This window comes from Puccinia triticina, chromosome 2A, assembly GCF_026914185.1.
Source record: "Puccinia triticina chromosome 2A, complete sequence".
Lineage (NCBI taxonomy): Eukaryota > Fungi > Basidiomycota > Pucciniomycetes > Pucciniales > Pucciniaceae > Puccinia > Puccinia triticina.
Genome location: NC_070559.1, coordinates 927,745 through 952,911, shown reverse-complemented (window position 1 = coordinate 952,911; position 25,167 = coordinate 927,745). Strand labels below are relative to the sequence as shown.

The 25,167-nt window shown below is 46.8% G+C and overlaps 4 protein-coding genes across 4 annotated transcripts; 1 reads left to right on the top strand and 3 right to left on the bottom strand.

The window, feature by feature from the left end:
• Window positions 1-147: 147 nt before the first annotated feature.
• On the bottom strand, window positions 148-450 carry PtA15_2A108 (uncharacterized protein; the record flags this gene model as incomplete). Its single annotated transcript, XM_053166095.1, has 1 exon — window positions 148-450. The coding sequence occupies one exon, from the start codon at window positions 448-450 to the stop codon at window positions 148-150; it is 303 nt and encodes a 100-aa protein (XP_053017351.1).
• A 1,651-nt stretch (window positions 451-2,101) lies between these two features.
• On the bottom strand, window positions 2,102-3,128 carry PtA15_2A107 (uncharacterized protein; the record flags this gene model as incomplete). The annotated part of the gene is made up of 3 exons (XM_053166094.1): window positions 2,102-2,397; window positions 2,474-2,750; window positions 2,817-3,128. The coding sequence occupies 3 exons, from the start codon at window positions 3,126-3,128 to the stop codon at window positions 2,102-2,104; spliced, it is 885 nt and encodes a 294-aa protein (XP_053017350.1).
• A 13,121-nt stretch (window positions 3,129-16,249) lies between these two features.
• On the top strand, window positions 16,250-17,173 carry PtA15_2A106 (uncharacterized protein; the record flags this gene model as incomplete). The annotated part of the gene is made up of 2 exons (XM_053166093.1): window positions 16,250-16,253; window positions 16,908-17,173. The coding sequence occupies 2 exons, from the start codon at window positions 16,250-16,252 to the stop codon at window positions 17,171-17,173; spliced, it is 270 nt and encodes an 89-aa protein (XP_053017349.1).
• Window positions 17,174-22,825: 5,652 nt separating this feature from the next.
• Window positions 22,826-24,584, bottom strand: PtA15_2A105 (uncharacterized protein; the record flags this gene model as incomplete). Its single annotated transcript, XM_053166092.1, has 2 exons — window positions 22,826-22,834; window positions 24,391-24,584. Coding segments are annotated over 2 exons (203 nt in total), but the record flags the coding sequence as incomplete, so codon positions are not given.
• Between the last annotated feature and the right edge of the window lie 583 nt (window positions 24,585-25,167).

The following is a 25,167-nucleotide window of genomic DNA, read 5'->3' as shown; positions in this document are numbered from 1 at the left end:
TCACATATATATATGTAGATAGAATTCTTTCAAGTTAGATACTACGTTAGATACTTCAAAGAAAGGAGGAGGAGGATGGATAGCTTTCTCAAGTCGGTTGGAATTGTACGAGGGTCGACGCTGAAACCGCTCCAACTAATGAAGAAGCTAGTGGAAGACAGTCAGGGCCAACTGACGCGCAGGATGGGGGACGGCGAGCGAGCAGGTGGGGGAGAAGCAGGCCGAGAAGATTATTGAGGAGCGCGCGGAGGCTGGAGGGGACGTGACGCCGGGGGAGAAAGCTGGCCGGCCGGCGCCGCCGAGCTCATGCTCCGGAACCCTGGCGCACAAAGAATTAGACCCGAGCCAGCCTTCAAAAGTGTTGTCGGAGGACAAGCTGACGTTGATCCCGTTGGCGGACAACAGTGAGGCGCAGATCGTGACCTTCCGCTCCTTGTTGGTTGGCTTCATCGTTGCTATCTTGGGCGCCTCGGTCACCCAGGTATATCAGCTCTCACTCTCCCTCACACACCCTCCCAATTTTCGTGATGACTTATGTGTTGTCAAACACCTGTTTTTTTTTCAGCTCTTCTTGTTCAAGCCGGTCCACATGCGTCTCCAGCCTGCCTTCCTCCAAGTGCGTCCAATCCCCGCAGATGATGAGTGCTGGAGTTTGAAGAAAATTTGATGTGGGTTGCGGATTAGCGTGTCAGCAATGATCCTTGTTTGCATTATCAAAGTGTCACCAAGAGGCCAAACTTTTCAGCTCCGCGAGTGGCGGGTGGTCAGTTTGCATAAATTGAGCTTGGTCCTTTGGCCACAGGGGCTACTCCCTTCTCTCAGCTTGATGTGGACTTAATTCAGCCACCCACCGAGCTTGAATTCATGGTGAAGATGGTGAAAATGCTGCTCTGCCTCCCGGCGAGGCTCTGCTCTCGATCTATATCTGGTTTCCAAATTTCTAACCCCCCTGTACAGAGCTCTTGTATGTCTCTTTTCTTTCCGCGCTTTCACCTTCAATTTTGTGTATTTTGTTTTGTTGTATGTGTTTTTCCGGGCAGATTGTTTCCTACCCCGGATTTGTGCGCAATAAACAATGACTCTAACATTTCTCACGGTTATTGGTGGCATTGTGCGTTGCACATTGCGCCCCGCTACCGCGAGCAAGCGGGCAATACCTGCCAGTTTCATCTTGCCGCGGACGGTCGCACGCGGTAGTTGTGGTGGGGTGCCGTACATGTGGCGTGCAATTTTTTGGCCGTGTGGTTTATGAGCCACTGTGTATTGGCTGTCTGTTCTGGCCACTCCGTTTGGTGGACGTGCTGCGAGCAGCCAACTAACGTCGGCTGCTTCTGTCTGGTGACGTGGGGTTTGGACGGCGGATTGGGTGAGGGAATGGGAGACGGCTTCATGAAGCCGTCGTGGGGCCTGGCACGGGGCCCGTGACTGGGCCGTATGTTGTTGCGGGGAAGGTCCTGTCGTGAGACGTAAGGATCAGCCTGTCCCCAGATGTTCTAGTGCACCCGAGGTGTACTTAAGGCAGTCGTTTTTTGGAATTTGAACACCTCACTGGAGCAATTTTTCATTCTCCACAGATGTCCCGAAATCACGCCTTCACACAAGCAGAAGGAGCTCTGTATGGCAATCAAATAGTTCTACAACTCCACTTTTGGTCAAGCGTTCCCTGGTGCACCGGTGCTCAACTCACTCACCGGTGCATCTGGTGCAGTCCTCCCAGTTTTTTCCAAATCAAATTCACTCGCCAAGTATGCAAGTCAATTGACCCTTGCGTGAAGTTTGTTCATACTTGCAAGTAGCATTCAAACTACGCAATTTCCTGCGAAAACCTCCAGTGTTCCTTGACCACTTTCTGCTCCCTGAACTACTGAACCATCATGTTGCCAAATCGTTAAGCAGGTTTCAGTGTTGTTGAGCAGTTCAAAGAGCAAAAGTGGCAAAGGCACAAATCGGGCATGGGTAACGTCTTGATGTATCAATTTGACCTTAGAGAGGTCGAGAGGTACAACAGCAGGAAAGACTTGGGAGAGGCAAGGAAAATATAACAGGCAGATGAGAGCGTTGAAGACAAGTATCAAGAGCAAGCTGTGGAAAAAGGGAAGATTCAAGAGTCTTCAATTGGTGGCATTGATCGCTGAAGACTGGGGTATGGGATAGGAGTGTCAGTCGAGCTGACAGGAATAGTGCTGTCAAGGGGGACAATATTGATGTAACCATCGTCGAGGTCAAGGTTTAACGTTTGGATGTACTGCACCTTAAGCCAACGACTTGGTCTAGAGGTGAACATCTTGATAGGGGTGCGCAGCCGAGGATCGGTAACCAGTCTGTAACCTACTTGCGCAAGGTCTTGTTTATTGTCTGACCACGGCCAATGATCAATGGCGTTGTTTGTTTTTTTGACTGCAGGGGGAAAGTAGTGTGGGAGCAATCGTTAGTGAGAGGAATGAGTTGGTACATGAAGCTGGTAGATACTTACCCGCAAATTGAATCATCCTTTCGGTAACATTTGGGCGTGGGGCGCGCACCTGGCGGGAAGGCTTGTTGTGCTTAGCAAGGTCCGAGGCAGAAGTACCAACCAAACTTGCCTGAAATCGAGCCGGGTAGGTGGTAGGCTGGTCGACTTCGTCAGCAAGCTCAACAAATGGCAAGGCGCGATGGGTTGATTTGGTGAGCTGGAAGGAGTGGCGACCGAGGTGTGTTGATACCACAAAGACAATCATCTCGCAATTGCACGTCTGCGCGATTGAGTTGGCCTGGAGGAAAGGAATATGAATGTCAGCTTTGCATCGCGGTTGGTTCCTAGTGGAAATGTTGATTACCTGGTTGGCCCAGTTGGCCAGGAAAGCTTCCACTCGACTCTCCGCCTTTGAAAGAGACACAGGACCTTGTAGTTGACTCGACAGAGGGGGGTTTGAATTTGGATCAAGGGCTTCCTCCGCATCCAAATCATTGTCTAGAGCTAATTCGGATGGAGTGAGCTTGGGCTCCGGGGAAGGGCTCCGACTGGCAGGGTTAGTGGTAGGTGATCCGGCTGTTCTGTTTGGTTGCTTCCGAGTTTTGTATCGCTTGTACAACACAGAGACTTCGCGCATACCAAGCCGGTGCCCGGCAGCTCCTTTCCCAACTGACATTCAAACGTTAAGTATTCGTTGTAAGGAAGGGTGCAGCGGAAGTAAAAAGTGCTTACCTCCGCAAAACTTCTTGCGAGCTGAAAGTTGCTGAAGGAAGTGATTCCATCTGTTAGGGCGTCGGACAGCCTTTCGCGTGCCACTGTGGGATCGAAATGATGATATTTAAGCATGTAGAAGGACAAGGGTATATAGAATTGGATCAGCTTCTTACAGGAACTTGTCGACCATCTCCATGGAGACTTCTCGCTCTATTGGTTTGCTGACGAGAAGCTTTCGCTGCTCCTCGAAGTAGTTGACAAAAAATGCCCTGTCCGCCTCAGACATGGCTCCTTTGGACCATTCACGCGCAAAAGCAACAAGATCGGCAACGGTATGTGACAGCACCTCTTTGACCAACATAGGTTGGGGCGGGCGGGAACAACCACACTACCAGCATAATTGGCTGGGTTGAGGTTATCCCAGTTAAAGTGGGATGCACTCAACCAATTTAAACTTGGTTGATCTCAACTGATGAAATATAAATCCAAGGTACCCCCCTTGGTTTTATATTTCATCGGATGAGATCAACTCATTTTAAATTGGTTGAGTGCATCCCAGTTAAACTGGGTTGACTTCATCCCAGTCAAATATGCTGACAGTGCCATCTCCATCCCGGGTGCGAAGCCGCTTACCGTTTCTTTTAGGAGCTAGGGCATTTAGGGCTTCATGGAGACCTTCAAGAGGTCCAGAATGATTAGGGAGACAAGATTCGGTGGATGGAATGTTGGAATTAGCTTGTCTGCGGTTAGTGTTAGGAGGATGGCCTAGGGAAGTGGTTTGGTTAGGGTTGCTGCTTTTTGCGTTTGCGGCTGGACTTCTGGATAGCGACGGTGTAAGACTCAAAAGTGGTTGTGAAACCCTTTTGCTGAATGGAGAAGGGGATGAAGGAGTTGCAAGCTCTGCCCTTCTATACTACCAGCTACAAGACCCACCAAGCTCAGCTTGGCAAGCTTTAATTAGGTGATAGGAGTGAATGCTCAAGATGAGTTTATTTGATACACTTTATAAAGATTTGTTATTGATATATAAGGGTTGTTATGAGTATAGTTGTAAGTGTTGAGAGTACAAGGTGGTGAGTGAATCACTGATGAGTAATAAACTAAGGAGCTACAAATGAGGGGGAGAGAGCCCCTTATATAGACAAATGTGAGGGATTTTAGCTCCAGGGCAGCCCCAGTGAGGGATTTTAGCTGGCCTGCGCTGTGTACAATTTATGCAAGGGGTGCATGCATGATGCAGGGAACAATGGCATGTGATGCAATAAAACCAAACAAAAGTGGAGGTGAAAGTTCTAGAATGCGGAGAACAATGGCACAGACTGCAGTGGCAGTGCTGGATGATGTCATGCAGCTAGAAAACAAAGGCAAAATAATATATGCAGTGGAGATACCATGGAGTAGGGAAAGGTGGCTTGAGGTGCGTGACAGGGGTCAACAGGGTGCTACAGGTTGTCCGGAGGGTCTAACTTCCAGTGCAGTGGGGCTACAGTTACACTTTCAGTGGAGACTAGGGGGTAATTTGGCCGTAGATTCCATTTCTGGGGTCCATATGGTCGTACCATGAGGCATTCTATGACTAATTACGCAAATGAGAGAAAAACTTTTGATTTTTCCCATTTTGTATACCACATTCTCCCCCAACTTATTGTCTGTCCCCAGACAATTTGCCGTGAAAAAGTGCCCCGTTTAGATTTTTGAAAGCTTGAAAGTTGAGTTTGCACAGCTGTCATTCCAGAATTCTGGAATATTGGCTTTCTTTTGTCGCTGGAGTACCATGGAGTGAAGTTTGCACAAAAATTGGATTTTGTGATTTTTGAGGTGCTTTGTGAGCTGGAAAATTTTTCATGTCTGGGAGTCAAAGTGCTGCGCGCAGTCCGCAGCTGCGCAGTTGCGCAGCGCCGCAGCATGTGACTTCGTGTCGCCGTTGTACGTAGTTGCCGCGCTAGAGCTCCAGAGTGCGCGCGCTTGAAGCCACAAGCCCGGATCAACGAGTATTGATCGGGGACCCGTACGCTGTTCCTGAGTAAACGGGCCATGGGCCCAGGTGCTCTGTGTTGATCGCGCCCGCCCGTTCTGTTGTCGAGTAGTGATTGGGGGCGCGCGCTACCCGTCCAGTCTGTCTGATCCCCCCGTCTGCGATGCCGGCCGATCGTGTTTGGCTCCGACCATACCTGAGGTCCGACTCGGATCATAGATAATCCTCCCGACACATAGTTTGTTGCCCACGATTCATCAAGCTGTCTTCGCCTCCACCACCGCTAGCCTCAGGAACGAATTCGAGCTCGCTTCTGCAGTCTCGAGCTGCATGGGACCAAACTTCGCGACCTTCCGGCGTCTTCTCGATCCAAACGACCTCCAAACAACTCACAAGCCAACTTCGCCGACCACCTCCTCCATCTCCCGGTGCGGATTCCTTTGAGGCGCACTCAGTGCCTCAGAGCCAATCCGTCGATTTCGCCGCCTCCTGCCGCCGTCACCAGCCTTCAGGATTGAACTCGAGCTTGCTTCTGCGGCCTTGAGCTGCAGGAATTCGATCCCCGCTTTGTTCTTCCGGACAGCCAAAGCTGAGCCCATAAGGTATGTAATGTTATTTGTTTATATTAAGTTTATATTGCTTCAGCTGCATTGTCTTCCAGCTGAAGCCCTTTCATCCTTTACTCAGTACGTTATGCTCCGGTTGGGACGTCCGGGTCATGACCGGCTTCATGACGGGTGCGTTTGGTTATATTACCTCGGCCATCGCCCGCCGAGCCGTGATCAAAGGATCCGAATAATGAGGCAGGGCCCTCAAGCCTTTGTTGTCGCCAGGCAGCCAGGTAAGTCGTCTACTCGCATCCTGATTCCTGGTGATGTCCGGCCATACGGGCAAGGCTGATAGGCTCTCTGAAGGGTATAAAACAAGCCTTCTCTCCGTTGATTCAGGTTTCCTCCCCATCATCTCCTCAGCGTCCAACCACCCTTTTGCATTAGTTCCTTCAATCCCCATCGACCCTGTTATGACTACCTCCTCTAGCCAACCTTCACACCCTTATTATTTACGTCCTCGTGTGAGTTCTGCTGCAAAACAGGTGCGTCCTCCCTTCTTCAGATTCAACTTTCATCCTTGCTAACGATGCTCTCTTCTGTAGATGAATTCCTTGGTCCTTGATACCATGGGTTTCGATCGAAACCTCTTAAACCACCACCCTCTTGGGCAGCCATTCCCCAAGGTAGGTTTTCTTTCCCTGTATCTCTGATGTTTTATTATTTCAAGGGAAACTGATCGTTGTGTTTGCCAGACGCCTTGTGCTGATGCGCCTGCTGAGCCGCCAACCCATTCTTCACTTGATCACATGAACTGGACCCAGGACCAGCGTGACTATCTCTCAAACTCGCTGATGATGTCTGACATCTGTCTTGAGTCCCCGGTGGCTCTTCGACCGTTCATTGTTGGCGATGCAACCATGCAGACTTTAGAGACGGTAAGGTATTTTCTTTAGTCATCTTTGCCCATACTGCCATCTGACCCTATCTTGTGTAGTTCTTGGGTTCTAATAACAGTGATCGGGCCCCTCCGAACGTCCAAACTCTCCTTGGCTTGACTTCCTCTGCAGCTGAGGTCGCAGCCCCGGCAATCCCTCCCGGTTTGGTTGGGCTTCACCCCCGATTCAGAACTCCAACATCGTATCCAACTTCTAGCCCGCCTGAGGGTATTAATCCTGTTGCCGGATCGCCGGTCTACTACCCTCGAACCCCAGATCGCTTGCCTAACCCTGACTCGCCCATCTTCCATCCAAGAGCCCCTGACAGTTCCCCAGCGCCGGTAAGTTACTCTTTTGATTCTTTTCTCAGCGCAGAACTGTGCTGATGCCCATTGAGTTGTATATCTACATAGGTCTTATCGTCCAACCGAGTTGCTCTTGAAGACTCCTGGACACCGCTACCCGCTTGGACAGTTCGTCCTCGCGGCCTTCCATTGCAGCCCAAAACTCAGCAGGCTATCGAGGTGGATGAGTTGGCTTCTACTGAGAACGAGCCGGCCCATCCCAGATCCGAAATCGATGAACTTTCTGACCACGATAATGAACCCATTGAGGGCTTCCCGCGCATCCCTTCGCCGTCTGTTCGCGGTGATTATGGTATAACGGAATTTCCTTTCCTTCGCCCTCATCAAATCGAAGCGCTTCTTACCCGCCGACACGGTATTGTCCCAACGACTCCCGCCACGGTTGAACCAGCTATCCTTTTTCATTTCTATGTCGGAATGGTCGAGGACTTTGTTGCGTTCTCTAACCGCAACCCTTCTCCGAATGGATTCGACCACATGGAACGTATCAACCTTTTTCAGGCCTGGGCCCATTGATATCTGACCACCGACCATCTTGTTTGTCAAGCCAATTGACCAAAAGTGAGTTTCTATCTTTCTTTTTTTTTTTTATGCATTATTATTTTTATACTAATTATTTTTGCTTTGCTTTTTCTTTTAGTCGCCTATGCTGCGTGTTTCCTGGGGTAAAATCGTCACAAAACCAAAAAAATCGATAGATAATAGAAAAAAAATAAAAAAAACTTATATGAGGTAAAACTAAAAAATGTATTATTCTTTTCTTTTTATCTCTTGTACAGTAGGCTAGTCTCTTTTTATCTTTTGATTATTAGCCTGAAATATATATACCAACACCCCTCCCCCAACTTAAACAGGTTGTCCTCAACCTTGCTTGAGAAGTGAGTTTTTAATGTTCTGAATGACTTCAACATAGAGAAAATGTGTTGTTCAAAAATAACCCAAAGAGAAAAATTTCAATTTTAAATATAATACTTTTGCTAGGGAGAAAAACATTCTCAAATAGAATGTTGTTTTCTCCCCCAACTTGGAGATGGGCACCAATTCAGATTGTTGTCCAGTTCTTCATCAGAATCTTCATGCAAATTTTCACCAGTGTCGTCCTCATCCGACAAATCAGGTTGATCTGGATCCTCGTCTTGTTGGATCTCCTCAAGTTCACGTCCACGTGGGTAAAAGCGTTTGATATGAGAAGCTGCGTAAGCCCTTTTAAGTTCCACACCATCCAATTCCTCCAAGATATACGACCCCTTTGGTAGTTGTTTAGTGATTCTAAAAGGACCATTCCATCGGTTAAGAAAAAGCTTTCCCCATTGGTCCTCCAAGCTTTTATTGTAAATTAAAACTAGTTCGCCAGGATCAAGAGGGTTTCGGAGTCTTGCTGCCATTTTTCGGTCCCAGTACCGAACAGAGGATTCTCTAGCTTTCATTAGTTTCTCGTGAGCTATTTCCAGAATTTCGTCCCTCCTTTCTAATTGCTTTGTTCGAGCTTCTAACAGCTGTTCTGTAGTTTTGATTTCCGTCCAATCAATTCCTAGATAGGTGTCCATTTCTAGATCCACAGGTAGCACCGCTTTTTGTCCAAAAACAAGTTCAAATGGTGAGTAACCTGTTGTACGTTTTGTCGAAATCCTGTCTGAAAAAAGCACTAGAGGTAGATATTCTCTCCATTTTCCTCCAGACTCGCCGCACATCTTGATCAATGTGTCTTTAATTGGCCGGTGTCCTCTTTCTATCATGCCGTTGGCCTCCAGATAATAAGGTGTAGGCGGTTTGAAAGTTGCACCAATCTTTTCCACAGCTTTGATAAATTCATTTTTGAATTCGGGTCCATTGTCCGCCGTAACCGTCTTGATTACCCCATACCGATAAACCCATTCCTCCAAGAGAAATTTTCCAATTGTTGCCGCTGTGAGTTTGACCAAAGGAGCTGCCTCTACCCATCCTGATAAGTCATCTCGAGCCACAAGTAAATATTTATATCTTCCAGCCTTGATGTGGCAGACATCCAACGCTACTCGTCCGAATAAAGTGTTTTCACCAGTTGGGTTTCGAATTTCCCTAGGTACCAGTGGGTCCCTTTTTTGACATGTTTCACAGCTTTTTACCCATAAGCGAACCTTTTTCTTCAGACTTGGCCACCAAAATCGGCAGACTAGGCGTTGGTATGTTTCTTCAAGTCCTCGATGACCAAGTTCCTCGTGAACCTTCCGTAAGAGCTTACTTTGATATGAGATGTTAGAAATTACTAGTTGCGCCATTGGAGAGTGCCGGCGCATCAGTCGTCCATCCTGAATAAAATAATTTGCTGATTTTCGTTTGAGTTTCTGAAATTCTTCAGGATCCAATCCTTGTGGTTTACGCAGGGTTTGTAAATATTCCTTGAGATCTTTCCAAAATCCAGATGATTCCCATTCTAGAATACTTGTGGACATTGAGCATGTTCTAAATCAGGAGTAGACTTTAATCAGTGGTTCCTCTTCATCAAAGTCGTCTGAATCGTTATAAAACTCGTCCTCGTCATTGCTTATAGGTCTTCTCGACAATGCATCTGGTAAAGTAAATGTCTTCCCTGGCTTATGTACCATATCAAATGAGAATAGCTGAATGAAAGCCACCCATCTGGTCATAGGTGCATTGGGAAGCAAAGGAGAGTTGATCATTTGGATTAGGGATTGAGCATCGACTTGTAACTCAAAGTGTTGACCCCAAAGAAGTGTCTGTAATTTCTTGAGGATCCTAGCTACGCCACAGAGCTCTAACTTTGGCTGGGAATATTTCGATTCCACCGGTGAGAAGACAACTGATTCGTAGAGAACTGGTCGAATAAGTCCTGTTTGTAGTTCTTGCTGAGAAAGTACTCCTCCTGCCGCGATGAAGCTGGAATCCACGGCTAAGATAATAAGTCCGGCATCTTCAGAATAGTCAAGGCTTTTCAAGGTGATGTCTTCTCCAATGATCTTTTTGAGAAGGTTGAAAGCTTGATCACAGTCCTTGTCCCAGGCCCATTTGACATCCTTTCGTGTGAGTTTCCTGAGAGGTGCAGCAATCTCTGACAGATTTTTAATAAAAATTCTGACATAGGTTACTATTCCCATGAAGCCTTGGAGTTCTGTGACATTATTTGGAGTAGGCCAGGTTGAGATTTTGTTTTTCTTCTGGGATGACACACGCCTTCCTTCTCTGCAAATCACATGTCCAACAATGTCCAAAGCCGGTACACAACACGCAAACTTCTTTCCTGAGATGGTAAGTCCTGCTTCTTCAATCCGAAATAAAACTCTTTCAAGAGTTTGAGCGTAATCCCAAATAAACCGCCAAATTCCCGGATTTTCTTCTAGTACCTTGTTGTTGTATGTTGAAACAGGTCCTTTTATACCGCCATCGTCAATAAATACGCCTACGTGTTCCGGTATCTCGTCCTGGAGGATCCACATCATTTGAGCTTGGTAAACCGCCACAGAATTTGTTGCTCCTTGGGGAAGTCTTGTAAGTTGGAATCTTCCTAGTGGTGTATCAAATGTGGTTAAGGGTCTTGATTCTGGGGCCAATTCTCTTTCGTCGTAGCCGCCCATGATGTCGCCTAGTCCGTAACAGGCGCGTCCTGCAAAGGATTCCACAAATTCTTCTGTTGCAGGAGGTAGCCCAGCATCCTTGATGGTAACCTTGTTCATTTCTTGTAAGTCGTGAACTATTCTTAGTTTTCCATCATGCTTTAGGACACAGAAAACTGGACTAGAATAGCTGGATGTTGATTGTTTGTAAACTTTGTTTCGTATACGTTCCCGTACTTGTTCCACATATTCGTCCTTAATTGCCGCAGGTATTGGAATTGGCTTCTTCTGCCAAGGTTGGTGATCCACTACTGGTATAATATAAGGCAAACCGTAGGAATGCTTCAAAAGCCCTCTTTCTTCTGGGGTGAATGCTATAGCCTTCTCTCGAATTATAATTAAGTGCTTGAAGAGCTTCAATTCTTCTTCCCAAAGCCATCCTTCCGGTCCAAAATTGACTACCTTTAGGCGTTCTTCTGTAATCCTGGCAGTGGGTTTGAATTCTGGAGGATTTGGTGTGAGTGGTGTCTTGTACGGATCTCGTGAGAGTGGTGGTCGTTGAAGAGGCGGGTTTAGCGTTTGCGGAATAGGTTCATTAATGGGCCGAATTTTCTTTGCTACTGGTTTGTATTTGGTCATACACCATAGACTTCCATCCTTCCAACTTTGACATAACTTTGCTTGAAATGCCAAGCCCAAACCCTTTTCGAATAGCTTCCCAACTCTATTGTTGGTAGGTTGGTGTGAAGCTAATAATTTTACACTATTGATAGACGGAATACATTTGAGAAACTTGGTTGATTCAGCTGTCCCATTAGTCCTTGTTAGTCCCGGTTTGATGGATAGAATCTTCGAGAAATATTTTATAGTTTGTTTTTGTAGTTTCTCCAATAAGTACAGAAAGGATGTTTCGAGCCAGTCTAAAAAACCCAGTGTTCGAGACATAGCCTGCTCGACCAGCTGTAGCAAGCTATTCCCTAAGTGAACACCGGTGATCATAAAAAAGATTGAGTAGGTTTCTTTGAAAACATCCAATGTTCTTCACCTCCTTCTCCTGTAGACCCGTGTTCAGTGGCTGGCATAAGTATGTTTGTGCTCAGATCCTTCCTATTATTCCAGCCTTTCCCTTGTCCAATTCTAGCCAAGGGTACAGAAACTCTTCTGCCTTTTGATCCTTGGAAAGAGAGTGTCTCGCCGGTTTTGTGGTATTCCAACGTACATTCGTAGTCAAAAAGAAATGGTCTTCCAAGAATGCATTCTTGTGCTTTAGGTGAAACAAATAGGTGAGCAGGTCCGGAGAATTGACCAATTGCTAACGAGCAGTTTTCCGCCACACCGTTTATGTCACATCTAGCACCGCCAACTCCTTTCATGGGTATGTCTACTGAAACCAATTCCAAATCCAAGTCTTCTGCAACTGATCGGGGTATGACATTTACCATAGATCTGGAATCAACCATGAAGTCTACTTTTGCTCCCCCCACTTCGGCAGTTACATATCCCAGAGCACAACTATAATAACACGGGTCTGAGATATCTTCGTCTTTCTGGGGTGTAGTCATTGCAGCTGAAACTTTGGTGGATTCCGTAGCAATGTAGGTAGCACTGTTTTTACCCGGAAGGCGTCCTTGAAGTTTGGCAATGACTTGTTCCGTGTATGATGGTGAAATAGCCGTAAGCTGGGCAAAAGTTGTCGGAATTTTTACTTGGTCTAAATCTTGTAGTAGTGATTCCTCCGGAGAATTTTTCTTGATACTGATAGGTGCCCTTTCTCGACTCCATATTTTCTCTGGTGCCTTTCTAGGATTTTCCTGTTGAATTTCTGCTAATTCGTCCTCCGCATCAATGTCCATGCCGTCTTTTTCTGGTTCTTGGATCCTCACGCTACGCCGACCTTTCTGAGCTTCAGATCTTGTAATTGCATGAGTTCTCAGATAGTTTTCTGCACCAAGTTGAGGTGGTTCCCATTCGACAGTCTGAGCTGAGCTTTTCATCATGGGAGTGCTTCCGTTATTTTGTCTTGATTCAGCTAAGTTTCTAATCGCATCTTGCATGGCGGGATCTGCCGAAGCACTTGCCACTACTGAACGGATTGGCCGAGATGGGTTCCAAGGAATGTGTTGTCCATTCGGTAAGTACCACTCTTTCCCCTCTCTCTTCACCAATCCTTGACTCTTGTCTTTAATGAATTCTGGGCATTGTCCGGTAGAGTGCCCTTCCCGTTTACAATAGTAGCAGATTGTAGATTCATATAGTGGGGTGGATGGTCTTGGCGCTTCGCGAGAAAATTCTTGTCTCTCCACTGGTCCCTTTCGATAAACTGGTGCCGTGTTTTTAAGCTGCTGCTTAAGCGATGCCAACTCCTGTTGGACTTCATTTAACTTCTGTTCTACTGCTTTGTCATTTGGGGTTTCTTGTAACATTTGTTCTCGCCGTTTCCCGTCACCTTTCCTAGCCTCTAGATTTTTCTGCATAGCTTGATTTGACTCGGAAAAGCTTGAGAAATTGACATAGCCTTTGTTAATTCGGATTTCAGTTTCTGCCGCTGCCACAAGGTCATCCCATTTAGGTGCCTTATTGCTTCCATCCTTGGCTTTTGGAAGTTGTCCCTTGTTGACTAGAGTCCGTTTGATGCTTCTTTGACTTTCATTTGAAAAGGCACTTAGGAATAGCAGGGCCGCGTCCTCCTCCTTGCTAATGTGATCATTTTTAATAAGGTACTTGAGAATTGAGGTGAACTTCCCAAGATAGGTCTTGTAGTCTTGATAATTTGTGACTCCGTTCTTGGCTTGCTGTTTTGCTACTTTGATTAAATCATCGGTGGTGTACATAATAGTATTATCTAATTCGCCCCATGTTTTGACCATTTCTTTCCGTAATTTTTTCCAGTCGCAGTCATCGTATCCGTCCATCTCCTCGAGTTCGCTCTTGAGTTCCTCTGTCCGCACAAATCGTCCAATCTGAAGCGCCTTATCGTAATCCGTTGCTTGGAAAGCGTTGGCCGTTCTTTCGAAACGCTTTAAGAACTTCATGAATTGGTTGCCATCATAGAAGAGTCCAGGCTCTTTAATAATGACTGGTTTGACTTGGTGGAACTGTGGGGGTTGGTAGTACTGTGGATAAAAAGCTTGTGGATGCTGAATGGGTGGTTGTTGAACCGGTGGGGGTGGAATTGGCTGTTGTCGTTGTTGAAACTGAGGTTGATACATAGTTTCTCGAATATTTTCCGTGTTGTGAATTCCGTACCCCGATATAGGTTGATGTGGAGTATTGTTACGTTGCGGTAAGTTTGTGTTTTGAGGAGTTTCATCCGAATCTGATAATTCATCTCCGTATTGGTCTCTGAGTTGAAGGTCAATTCCCTTTCCTTTGTCTTTTCTGGGTGGTGCAGGTGGGTTTGTTGTATCCGGATTCCAATTCAAGGCTGAAGTTCCGGCCGCAGGTCTGTTCCTAAAAGGGGTTGATGGAGGAGCAAATCCATTCTCCAAATCTGGTGTGCTAAACGGTAAACTCATTTTGTTCTTGTTGAATCCTAGTTTTGTAATATCACAATCTTTTGCTAACGGTCACTGTGCTCTGAAAAAGAAACAATAATATCTGGTCTCTGGTCTCTTTACCAGGGCTAATTGGGGCTTTTTCTTTAATAATTGATATAAATAACTTTACCGTACTGGGAGTGTTCTTCAAACAGTATCCTAATTATCTGAATTCTTTGGTACAACAACCGTCTTTCAGTATATAATTGGCTGTTTCCTTCGAGTGGACTCCAGAGTTTTCTTCTAGCAGTATCTGATTATCCAGATCCTTTGGTACGACACACCGTCTTCCAGTATATAATCAGCCGCTTTCTTCGAAATTCGCCTTTCAGGTCTGGTGGTTACACGTTCTCTTCAGAGGCTTGTAATCCGTTTCGTAAATGATGTTTTAGTATTTGACTGGTTTTCCAACAGAATAAGTGAATATGCCGTGGAGTTTGTAGATTTTGTTGAAGAATTTGATCCTTTCGCCGCTAGAAGTAGGTATCCTTCGACGTTATTCCAAGTTGTTGAAATCGGTAATCTGGTGTTGATCGAACAAATTTATCCTAATCACATTGGGGACTCCCTTGTAAGACTTAAAAGTGGTTGTGAAACCCTTTTGCTGAATGGAGAAGGGGATGAAGGAGTTGCAAGCTCTGCCCTTCTATACTACCAGCTACAAGACCCACCAAGCTCAGCTTGGCAAGCTTTAATTAGGTGATAGGAGTGAATGCTCAAGATGAGTTTATTTGATACACTTTATAAAGATTTGTTATTGATATATAAGGGTTGTTATGAGTATAGTTGTAAGTGTTGAGAGTACAAGGTGGTGAGTGAATCACTGATGAGTAATAAACTAAGGAGCTACAAATGAGGGGGAGAGAGCCCCTTATATAGACAAATGTGAGGGATTTTAGCTCCAGGGCAGCCCCAGTGAGGGATTTTAGCTGGCCTGCGCTGTGTACAATTTATGCAAGGGGTGCATGCATGATGCAGGGAACAATGGCATGTGATGCAATAAAACCAAACAAAAGTGGAGGTGAAAGTTCTAGAATGCGGAGAACAATGGCACAGACTGCAGTGGCAGTGCTGGATGATGTCATGCAGCTAGAAAACAAAGGCAAAATAATATATGCAGTGGAGATACCATGGAGTAGGGAAAGGTGGCTTGAGGTGCGTGACAGGGGTCAACAGGGTGCTACAGGTTGTCCGGAGGGTCTAACTTCCAGTGCAGTGGGGCTACAGTTACACTTTCAGTGGAGACTAGGGGGTAATTTGGCCGTATATTCCATTTCTGGGGTCCATATGGTCGTACCATGAGGCATTCTATGACTAATTACGCAAATGAGAGAAAAACTTTTGATTTTTCCCATTTTGTATACCACAACGGGATGGGTATGGGGCTCTGGGTTGGGTGGACGGGCACCAATGGGATCACTTGAAGGGCCAGGGAGGCTGGAATGAGCGGAAAACATCTACAATGAGGGTGGAGTTCGGAGACGCGTGGAGTTCGGAGAAGCGTGGAGTTCAGAGACGCGTGGAGTTTGGAGAAGGATCATGGAGGGGGCGCGCGACGAGTGGGGGGGCAAGTTAGGTTTCAATGTGGAGCGCCGCGCGCCCTAGAGCATGCTTGAAGTACATGCTGCCTTGCGCAAAGTTAGCAATGGGTCTTGTTCCGCAATGCTGCGAGGCCCGCTGGGGCCACGCAGCAATGGAAGGCGATCGAACGTTGGTCGCGAGCTCGGGACCTGCTTAGTCATACGCCTGTGAGAGGGCGGGCGAGGGGCAGCGAGGGGCAGCTCTAGAGACCTCCTGTAGCCTGCATAATTCATGTAAGCAGGCTACTGCGTAGCTCGTTTCCAGTCTTCAGAGCATCCGCATCGGTGCGGGTGTAACACGAGGAGTAACAGATCTGCTTACTCCCGGATTAGCGCTAATCCCGGCCGTCAGCCGCATCGGTGCGGGATTAAGAGCATCCGCATTCGGTACTAAGTTAGCCCGGATTAGGGCACTTAGTCCACCCCCGCATCCGCATTGGCTCGGATTAACTCGGGATCAACTTGACCCGGAGCTCCGTTTGGAGCTAGTGGGGTCTAGATGTAGACCCCACTAATCCTGGGACTAGACTGAAAATGAATATGCAGCATGGCCTGGATTATCTCGGATTAAGGCACATATCCCCCTCCACATGTGTATATCCCAAAGTCAACCATATCTAACACAATGGCTAGCAACAATGAAGATGATCACTCAAAAACCAAACGAGCCCCAAACTTCACTCTCGAGGAAGACACACAGCTTGCGAAGAGTTGGGTCGTGACCTCCGAAGATGCAATCCACTCGAACCAGCAAGGGAAAGACGAGTTCTTTGCTTGTATTGCCGACGATTATAACCGGTTCACTCCTGGGCCTCCAAGAGACGGGAATAAGCTACAAAGCAGGTATGCCTATTAGTTCTCTTGTTGGTTCAAGTCTATACTTACTGATGTTTTCATTTGTGGGTTGTTCTAGGTGGAAGAACATACAGAAGTTCATTCTCCGATTCGCTGCGATATACAATCAAATGGCCAGTAATCCAGCTTCTGGAACCTCCCCATTGGACTGGCTCATTAATGCGAAGGAGATGTACCTCCAGACCAAAAATCGCGCTTTCACCCATGATTCAGCTTGGAATATCGTCAAGGACGCGCCAAAGTGGAAGAAATTGATGACTGGACACGCGAAAAACGGTGCCCGGCCCTCTCCACGCCCTTCATCCCACTCAGCAGCAAACTCAACATCCGCTGAGTCACCTTCGCTCTCAGCCAGTTTCCAGTCACAGCCAAATCCCTCCTCTACACCGCAAGGCGCCAATGAGTCTGAACTTCGATGGAAGCGACCCAAAGGGATCAAACAAGCCAAGAGAAAGGTTGAGGAGAGTGGGTTTCGTCGTCAGAAACTCAAGCTTCTTGAGAAAGCGACCAGGGACGCCGACCGACAAATTGCTGCGGCTAATCGCTTGAACGAAATCCAAGAGCGACTTGCGGCGACTGAGGAGCAAAATTCCGACCTGAAGTTGATGTTACAGGACCTCACTGAGTGCGGAGACGAGGAGCTGCATGACTGCTCGTAGGAAGTGCATCCTTGAAAAAATCCGAAATCCACCTGCAAAAGTCTGTTCGGCATTGGCCACAGCTTCTGCAAATGAATCTGCGACTTTGGATCCTGACGATCAAGCAAGATTGGATCGTTTGGAAGCGGCGCCGAGTTCTCTTCATGAAGATACGGGTGAGGGCAGCGGTCCCTTTGACTCTCACCAAGCCTTTCAGACACCCTTGGGCCCTCGACGCACCTTGTTGCCTTTGCTTGCGGACAGGGACAACATCAATCCTGCCTTGTTGTAATGTTCTTTGGGTCTGTTATCATGCTTCCCTAGTCCAAACAAGAACTAGGGATCATGCTATGTAGTGTTGTTCTCACTTTTCCTGCTTATTGATTTCACCGAATAAGAAGCTCAATGAAAAATTAGGGATCATGTTATGTAGTGTTGGTCTCACTTTTCCTGCTTATCGATCTCACCGAATAACAATCTCAATTAAACGGTCTCACTTTTCCTGCTTATTGATCTCACCAAATAACAATCTCAATTAAATAGTCTCACTTTTCCTGCTTATCAATCTCACCAAATAACGATCTCAATTAAAAAAAGTTGTATTCATTTCTCTTTGAAATGTTTGGTTGTCTCACAATAAATACCTGGCTTGCATTTCAGTTGAGATAAAGAGGTCATAGATGAGAGAATTAGACCTCGGGCTCTTCGGCCCTTCGGGCGTCCAAATCTTCAGAGTCCGAATCAGATTCTTCGGCCCTTTGGGCGTCCAAATCGGCGTCCAGTTGGGCATCAAGCTCGGCATCTAATTGCCGATCCTTTTCCGTCTCTTCAGATCTCCCGCTGAGCCTCCATCCATGGGCAATGAGATCTCGGAGGAGCCTGTCATGGATTTCACATGATTTCATTTCGACCGTTCGGATTATTTGCTCCCGGATAGTGAATGGCTGTTCGCGGGGTGGAATGAGTTCGAAAGAGTCCGACCGAGTGAAATGCATTGGTGGATACCGATATTCCACCATCATGTTGTGCAGAATGATGCATGTGTTCATGATGGCGGCAATATCGCCGGGGTACCATTGAAGCGCAGGCTTGGTGAGTATCTTCCAGCGTGCTTTCAACATCCCAAAAGCTTGTTCGATGTCCTTCCGAGCTGATTCTTGACTCTTAGTAAAGTGTTGGGTTGCTCGATCTTGTGCCAGGCCCTTTGACTCAATAAGGGTTGACCAACTAGGGTATATACCATCGACCAGATAGTAAGCGTGGTTGTACTCGTGTTCATTAACAGTAAAATTGACGTTCCACGAAGTCCCCGCAATTTTAGATTGGAAGAGAGGTGAGCAATCAAGGACGTTGATGTCGTTAAGAGAGCCGGAAGTGCCAAAGAAGGCATGCCAAATCCACGTGTCTTGTGTTGCAACTGCCTCAAGCACTAGAGTCGGCCCCTTCTCCTTGCCTTTAAACTGCCCAGCATGAGCAGTTGGGCAGTTCTTCCAACCCCAGTGCATGCAGTCCAAACTGCCGAGACAACCCGGAAAGCCTTGTTTGGCGTTCTGACTCAGAATCCGTTGGAGATCGTCTTCAGTTGGGCTTCACAAGTAGATTGGACCATAGAGCTCTTGGATTGCCGCACAGAACATTGACATGTTCACTCAAGCTGTTGTTTCTCCAAGGCGGCAATATTCATCTGTTGCATCAAACGGGAGTCCATAGCCTAGCTGTTGGAGGACGGCTGTCATTTTCTGTTCCGGGCTGAGTCCAAGCTTGCCGGTACAGTCCGGCCTCTGGACAAAGTAAGGATAATTGACTTCAAATCTTCAAGGATGCGCATGAAAACCTCCTTATCAAGCCGAAACCGTCGCGAAAAGGCACGATCATTGTACCTAGAAGCAATCATCATTGAGGTCAGCTTCAATCAACTAATTATGGGCTGTAAAAAATCAAGACCATCAATACGTTGAGTTCTTGTTAAAATAATCGGCCATGAGCTTATCATGAAAAATGTAACGGTCACGGTCTTTGTTTGGCCTTCTTCTGCAACGTTCTTCATTTTCGGGTTCTTTGCCATCCGAGTCAGAATCCAGTTCTTCAAAAAGGGTTCGGAGGGTTGCTTCATCTTCGAGGAGATTGTGAATCATCTGTTGTCCAAGTTGAAGATGATGTTGTATTAAGGATCTGTGTTCTGTTTCGTCCATGGAGGTAGGGAGGAAAGGAGTATGTAGTGTGCAAATCAAGTGTTGATGTGGATGCCGGGGCTAGACCAGATTAAGCCCTTAATCCAATATTTAGTCTGAAACCAATGTGGTTGACCATGCGGATTAGTGCTAGTCCGGACTTAGTTGCGGGCTTAAGTTAAGCTAATCCCTAGGCCCCTATGCGGATGCTCTAATAAGCTGTGTAAGTATGTGGTATGCACCTACAGCTTATGTAAGCTGTGTTTGGTGCATACTTTTGGGTGGGGAGGAGTGTCTGCATGCATGTGAATATGCATGCAGCGCTTACTCCCAGGATTAGCAAGGAGTAACTTTACTCCCGCTTACTCCAAATCGTACTCCCGGGAGGAGTTTAGTCCGATTAAATCGGACCCGATGCGGTTGCCGAGGAGGATTAGTTACGCTAATCCTCCCTAACTTAACTAAGTCCCTCTCTATGTGGAGGGGGGACGCCGTCCCGCAGGGACCCTCCGAAGAAGGGACTTATGCGCTATGTCGACCTTGTGGCCTGAGAGAATTTCAGAAATGCTGTTTTTTGATGTTTTGTAGCAGCACCAATTCTCATTGGGTGATTAGGTGTTGGGGGAACAAAAGATGCAGAAGACCATGGAGAATCTTCCTACATATTTTTCAAATTTTTTGAAGCATTGAGTGGCACTCAAATTACTTTTTTATGACCACCATCATGTCTACTTCATCCTTCATTACACATCTTGCACTGTACAGGATCCAAAACTAATGATATTACAAAGGGCATTGTAGATCAAAGAAAAGGGATGGGGGGAGATGGAAATAGTACATAGATGGGGACAGCTTGGGTGGTCCCAGAAATTAAAACTAGAAGGAATTTGGTCCAGAGACCCATGTGCTATGTTGATTATAAAAAAGTGCCCACCAAAATTTGAAATTCTCTCAGGCCGCGGGGTGGACATAGCGCGTAAGTCCCTCCTTCGGAGGTTGCTTCGCTCCCCCAAGGAGGGAAATTAGCTAAGTTAGTAATCCTCCCTCAATCCGCAACCGATGCGGATGCTCTCAGGGGTGAATATTCTAGTCATTACACAGGAAAGCTTGCTGATTTGTGTGGCTGAAAATCCGACACACAGGATTTTTCATTTCAGCCCCCTGCCCAACTTGGGCCTGTATCACCTTCCAAAACTTCCAATCTTCCTCATCCTTCCCTCTCTCCACCACCATGGCCCCCGATCCAGCTCACCCCCAACCTACTGGAATCAAACCTAACCTGGCCCCACCAAAACCTAACCCAGCCGGAGCCAACCACGTTCCACCTGCCATCTGACCGGCATCCACAACAGTGGTTGTGGGTTATATATAGGTCAGCGAGCTCAAGAGCATCATTGAGCAGAAGATCTTCCAGGAGGACCAGGCGGAGGAGGAGATCCAGCGGCTGACCGCTCATGTCCAGCGACTAGTGCTGGGCCCCGACCCAAGCTCCTTCGGGTATACCCGACTACCCGACCCGGTCGCTCGGAGCGCGGGCGGAATTTTTGAGCTTTTTATCCGATCGGATATCTCGGGTAAAGGACTCGGGAGGAGTCTTGCGAAGGGTTGGAGACCAACCTTTCATTACATTTAAAGTTTAAACAGAATGCTGAGGCGACTTGACGAGTTCAAATTTGTAGAAGATAAACATGTAAATAAAAACAGAAAGAAAAGTTGAGAAAAAAAACTAGCATCATTGAGTTGGTGTGACTTGAGAATCCTCGAATATGTCGGTTTCATCATAAGGAGCGGGGTCAAGCGTTCCAATTGCGTGGTACCAGTCCTTCAGGCAGAGGAGGTGCTCAACGGAGGTTGGACTGAGACTGCTCCGTTGAGGACCAACTATAGATTTGGATCTCAAAAAAACTCGCTCCAAGGGAGTGCTGGTGGCAGGGATGGCAAGATAACATTTTGCCATCGCTGCAAGTGATGGATAGATAGCTTTGTTGCTCCGCCAAAATTCAAGAACCTTGGTGTTTCCCGACTCGGTAGTTGCACGGAAGTAGTTCTGAATTTCAGTGTCCAAGTTGTTTGCTGCTTGTTCCGAACCAAAGATGTCAGACATGATGGAGCTCTGAATCTGTTGGGGCTGTGTTGCACCAAATTTTGCTGGACTGCGATCGAAACGGCGGGCCTCGGTCTTGAAATCCCTGAGAACGATAGCAGGATCAAAATCCGAGGCAATCTCCTCTCAAATAAAATCTGAGTTCTTCTCAATGTACAACATTTTGATGCGCGGATCAAGTATCATTGCACATAGCGGGGCCGTTTTCTCCAGAGCAAGTCGTAGATATTTCTTGAGTTTCTCAATCATCTGCTCTGCAGATGGCAAGAGCTGGCGAGCATTGTAGGCCTATTGCGCGAGCTTGATTTGCTTCATCAATGATATGTAGATTGGAACAGAGATGTTGAGGGTTGGGTATTGTGAGGAGCAAAGGAATTCTGTTGCTTCGTTCAGTGGTTTCAAGAATTCTATCATTTGGGAGACTTTCTCCCACTGGAGCGACGAGAGTGAAAATTTAGCTGCTTCCGGTCGCTGACAGAACATGTTGTAGACATCTTTGAGTTCGAGAGCACGCTCAAGCATGAGATAGGTTGAGTTCCACCGTGTCTTCACATCAAGGACAAGGGTTTTTGAGCTGCTTTCCGTTCGCACTTTGGGGGCTGTCATACTAGTTTTGGTATTTCCTTTTGAGGATGAGAGACGCTTGTACTTTGATGGATCCATGTGTCGAGTACCAACTGAGGCCATGATTCCTTGAAACTGCTGACGACGTTGCGGAGTAGCTCGGACAAAGACGGTTAGACCATGAACACGTGAAATAACGGTCTTGAGATTGACATTGCTTCCTTCGGCCATGCGAGGAGTTACAGCCTGACTGCAAGGATTGTCCATCTGATCCAGCGTTATCTCAGATTTGGGCTCTTCAGGCTCAAGACCAAACGCTTCAAGTCGGTCCTTTGCAGCGAGATTGATGACATGAGCCATGCATCCCAACAGATGTTCAGATGCATAGAATCCACCGCCTAGTAGTTCTTCAATTCTTGTTGCAAGGGTGGAATTATTGCTTGCATTATCGGTGATGATGCTTACTAGCTTTTCTGTGATTTCGTACTTGTCCAGGACATCAATAAGGACTTCGGCAAAGTTGACTCCAGTATGAGAACCTGGATTATAATGGGTAGAAAATCACACTTATTCAAGCTGTGAAATTATTGTTCCATTTTGATTGTGGACTTACCCTGGACTTCAGGCATGGCTACCACAACATCAACCAATTCCCAGTTCTCCGTAATCGCATGAGCCGTGATTCCCAGGAACGCAGCAGTATTTGGTGAAGTCCAAGCATCAAGAGTAACTCCAATATGTTTGACATTTTCGAAAATGTTGACCAGATGAGAGGTGCGAGACTTGTGCAAGTAGTGCACCTCCATTGCAATTGTTTTCCGGGAAAACATCATGTTACCAGGCCTTACCATTGGATTCAAAAGAGACATTAGATCCCGGAAAGATTGTTGTTCAACGAACAAAAATGGCAAGTCGGCATCCGCAACAAGATAAGCAAGTGCTTTCTTTAGAGAGTTTGATGTGAGATTGTTGTCGGAATTCTAGAAAAAAAAATCAATCTTAATTAAACATAATATCTGGGCCTTGAAGGTTAGAATATCTTACTTACTGTTTCATTTTTCTGCTTTTTTATCATTGCTCCAATGTTTTGCAGACCAGCTTCCACTTTACTGGGGTCAAGTATCTGATGTTTCCGGAATAAATGCTCACTCATAGATTTGGTGCTAGAGCTTTTGTCACGGGCCAGCAAAGCGTTGCACAATCAACCATTTTTCTTCAAAATAGCTGTACAGCGTACTTTATCCTCCTTCGGATCATCAACAAAATACTTCCACACCCATGACTTGCGGGTTGGCTGGGAAGTTTGAGGCGCTTTTGGAGGGGACGGCGGGTTATCTTCTGGAGCGGAGCGTTTTTTCAACATCGTGTTGCTGGTATCAATCTTTCTAAACGCCCTGGAGCAGTGCAACTGCCGGTCCCTGCGGGTGCTACCCGATATCCATCGGATAGTGCCCGGGATTAGCGAATTTGATACCCGAGCTCGGGTATACCCGCAGGGGACCAGCGCGGGATGCCCTCTACAGTGCCCCGCATCTCTTCTCGACTACCCCGCGCCCGCAAAAGTTTTTGACCCCCCATAACTTTTTGACCATCAACCCTATAACTCCATACAACACATTTTTGAGCTCTATGGAGCTTGTAGAAAAGGATTTTATATAGCACATCCCTCTGGGATGTCTCCTTCAAAAGTTATCATTTTTTGGGTGGTCAAATTTGGAACACTTGCCTATATTATGGGTTTAAATGTATGTACTATGGGTTTATAAAGTATGGTTTATGTACTTAACGTACTTATTATGTATATAAAACACTGTAAACCATATGATTATGGCATTTGGTGAGTGCAATTGGCTGAGTTCTTGCCGGTGGGAATTGATCTTTGTCGGGATTGCAAAAAAATTCTTCATCAGCCCGTTCACCCTCATTGGAAATCTCAATAGGACAGCTTTGATTGGAATTCAATTTTTGCTTTTTGATCGTGCGGCCAACCTTCTTCCTCAGCATTGATTCACATTTGTGGCGGGCTCTTTGTGCTTTAGAAGCTTTGCTAGCAGGCGCCATTGTGAGTTGGTTTTTTGAAGGTCTCTTGATTTGCCAAAGCCAGGATGCCAGGAGACCTCACAACAACCATAATATGTACACTTATGTAATATATTCAAATATGTATTACAATGTATGTATAACACTTATTTCTCAGGCTAAAAGTTCTGACAGCTGTTGCACAGCATCATTTTCCCCTAGAAACATCAGAAATCATCGGAGAAAAGCTCCCGCCCCCATTTTTTTTTGGATTTTTCCCCCCCAAAATTTGGAACACCCCTGTAGGGGTAGTTGAGAAGAGGTGCGGGGCACTGTAGGCCTCGGATATCACCCGGGGCCCAGCCCTACCAGCGACTGACGGGGGAGCGAGGCGGTGGGTCCCAGGAGCGGACCCAGGAACGGTCCCAAGAACGCTCCCAGGAGCGGGAGCGGTCCCAGTCGGCAGCCGGGGCGCTCCTCCGACGCAGCTCCAAGACCTGGCGCCGGCGGACCCTTGCGCTGCCGTCATCCACACCCCCGCGCCCGGCCCCGGCCCCGCTCGGTTTGCGGGCATCTTGGATGTGTTGTAACCCAGTTACTGGGTTACCATCCGCAGCTCACTAGACACCGGAGCATGAGTTCCTGGCATGGTAGTTTGCGGAATACACACGCATTCCTATCGCAAACCACCACAGGTCATGAGCCCTCATCTCCAATTTTGAGTGTGAAGCGAACTCATCAGTCGCGTTTGGTTCTTTTCCTTTTGTTTTTACTCTTTTTGAACTGCCCAGCGTAGGGCTATACTTCTCCTTCTCATCTCATCACCCAGCGTAGGGTCGCTCTTCTCATCTCTGCCCAGCGTAGGGCCGTATCGTCATCCGAAGATATCTATTTTCCCCGTTATATTCTGTCTCGTTATTTTTCTCTTGACTATTGGTTCCCTCATCTCACATTGACTTCCTCACAACTCTGTGGATAGCGATCCAACCTAGAAAGTAACCCGCCCTGAGTCAGCCAGAGCCTAGCTAACTCGAACCTCATACCCCGGTACCAAAGGGGCTGACTTAGGAACAGGTGAAAAAATAGTGCGGAGAGTATCTGCAGTGTTTCGACCAACCTCCGGCTTGGCACATCCCCATAGTTTTTTCTTTCTCCTA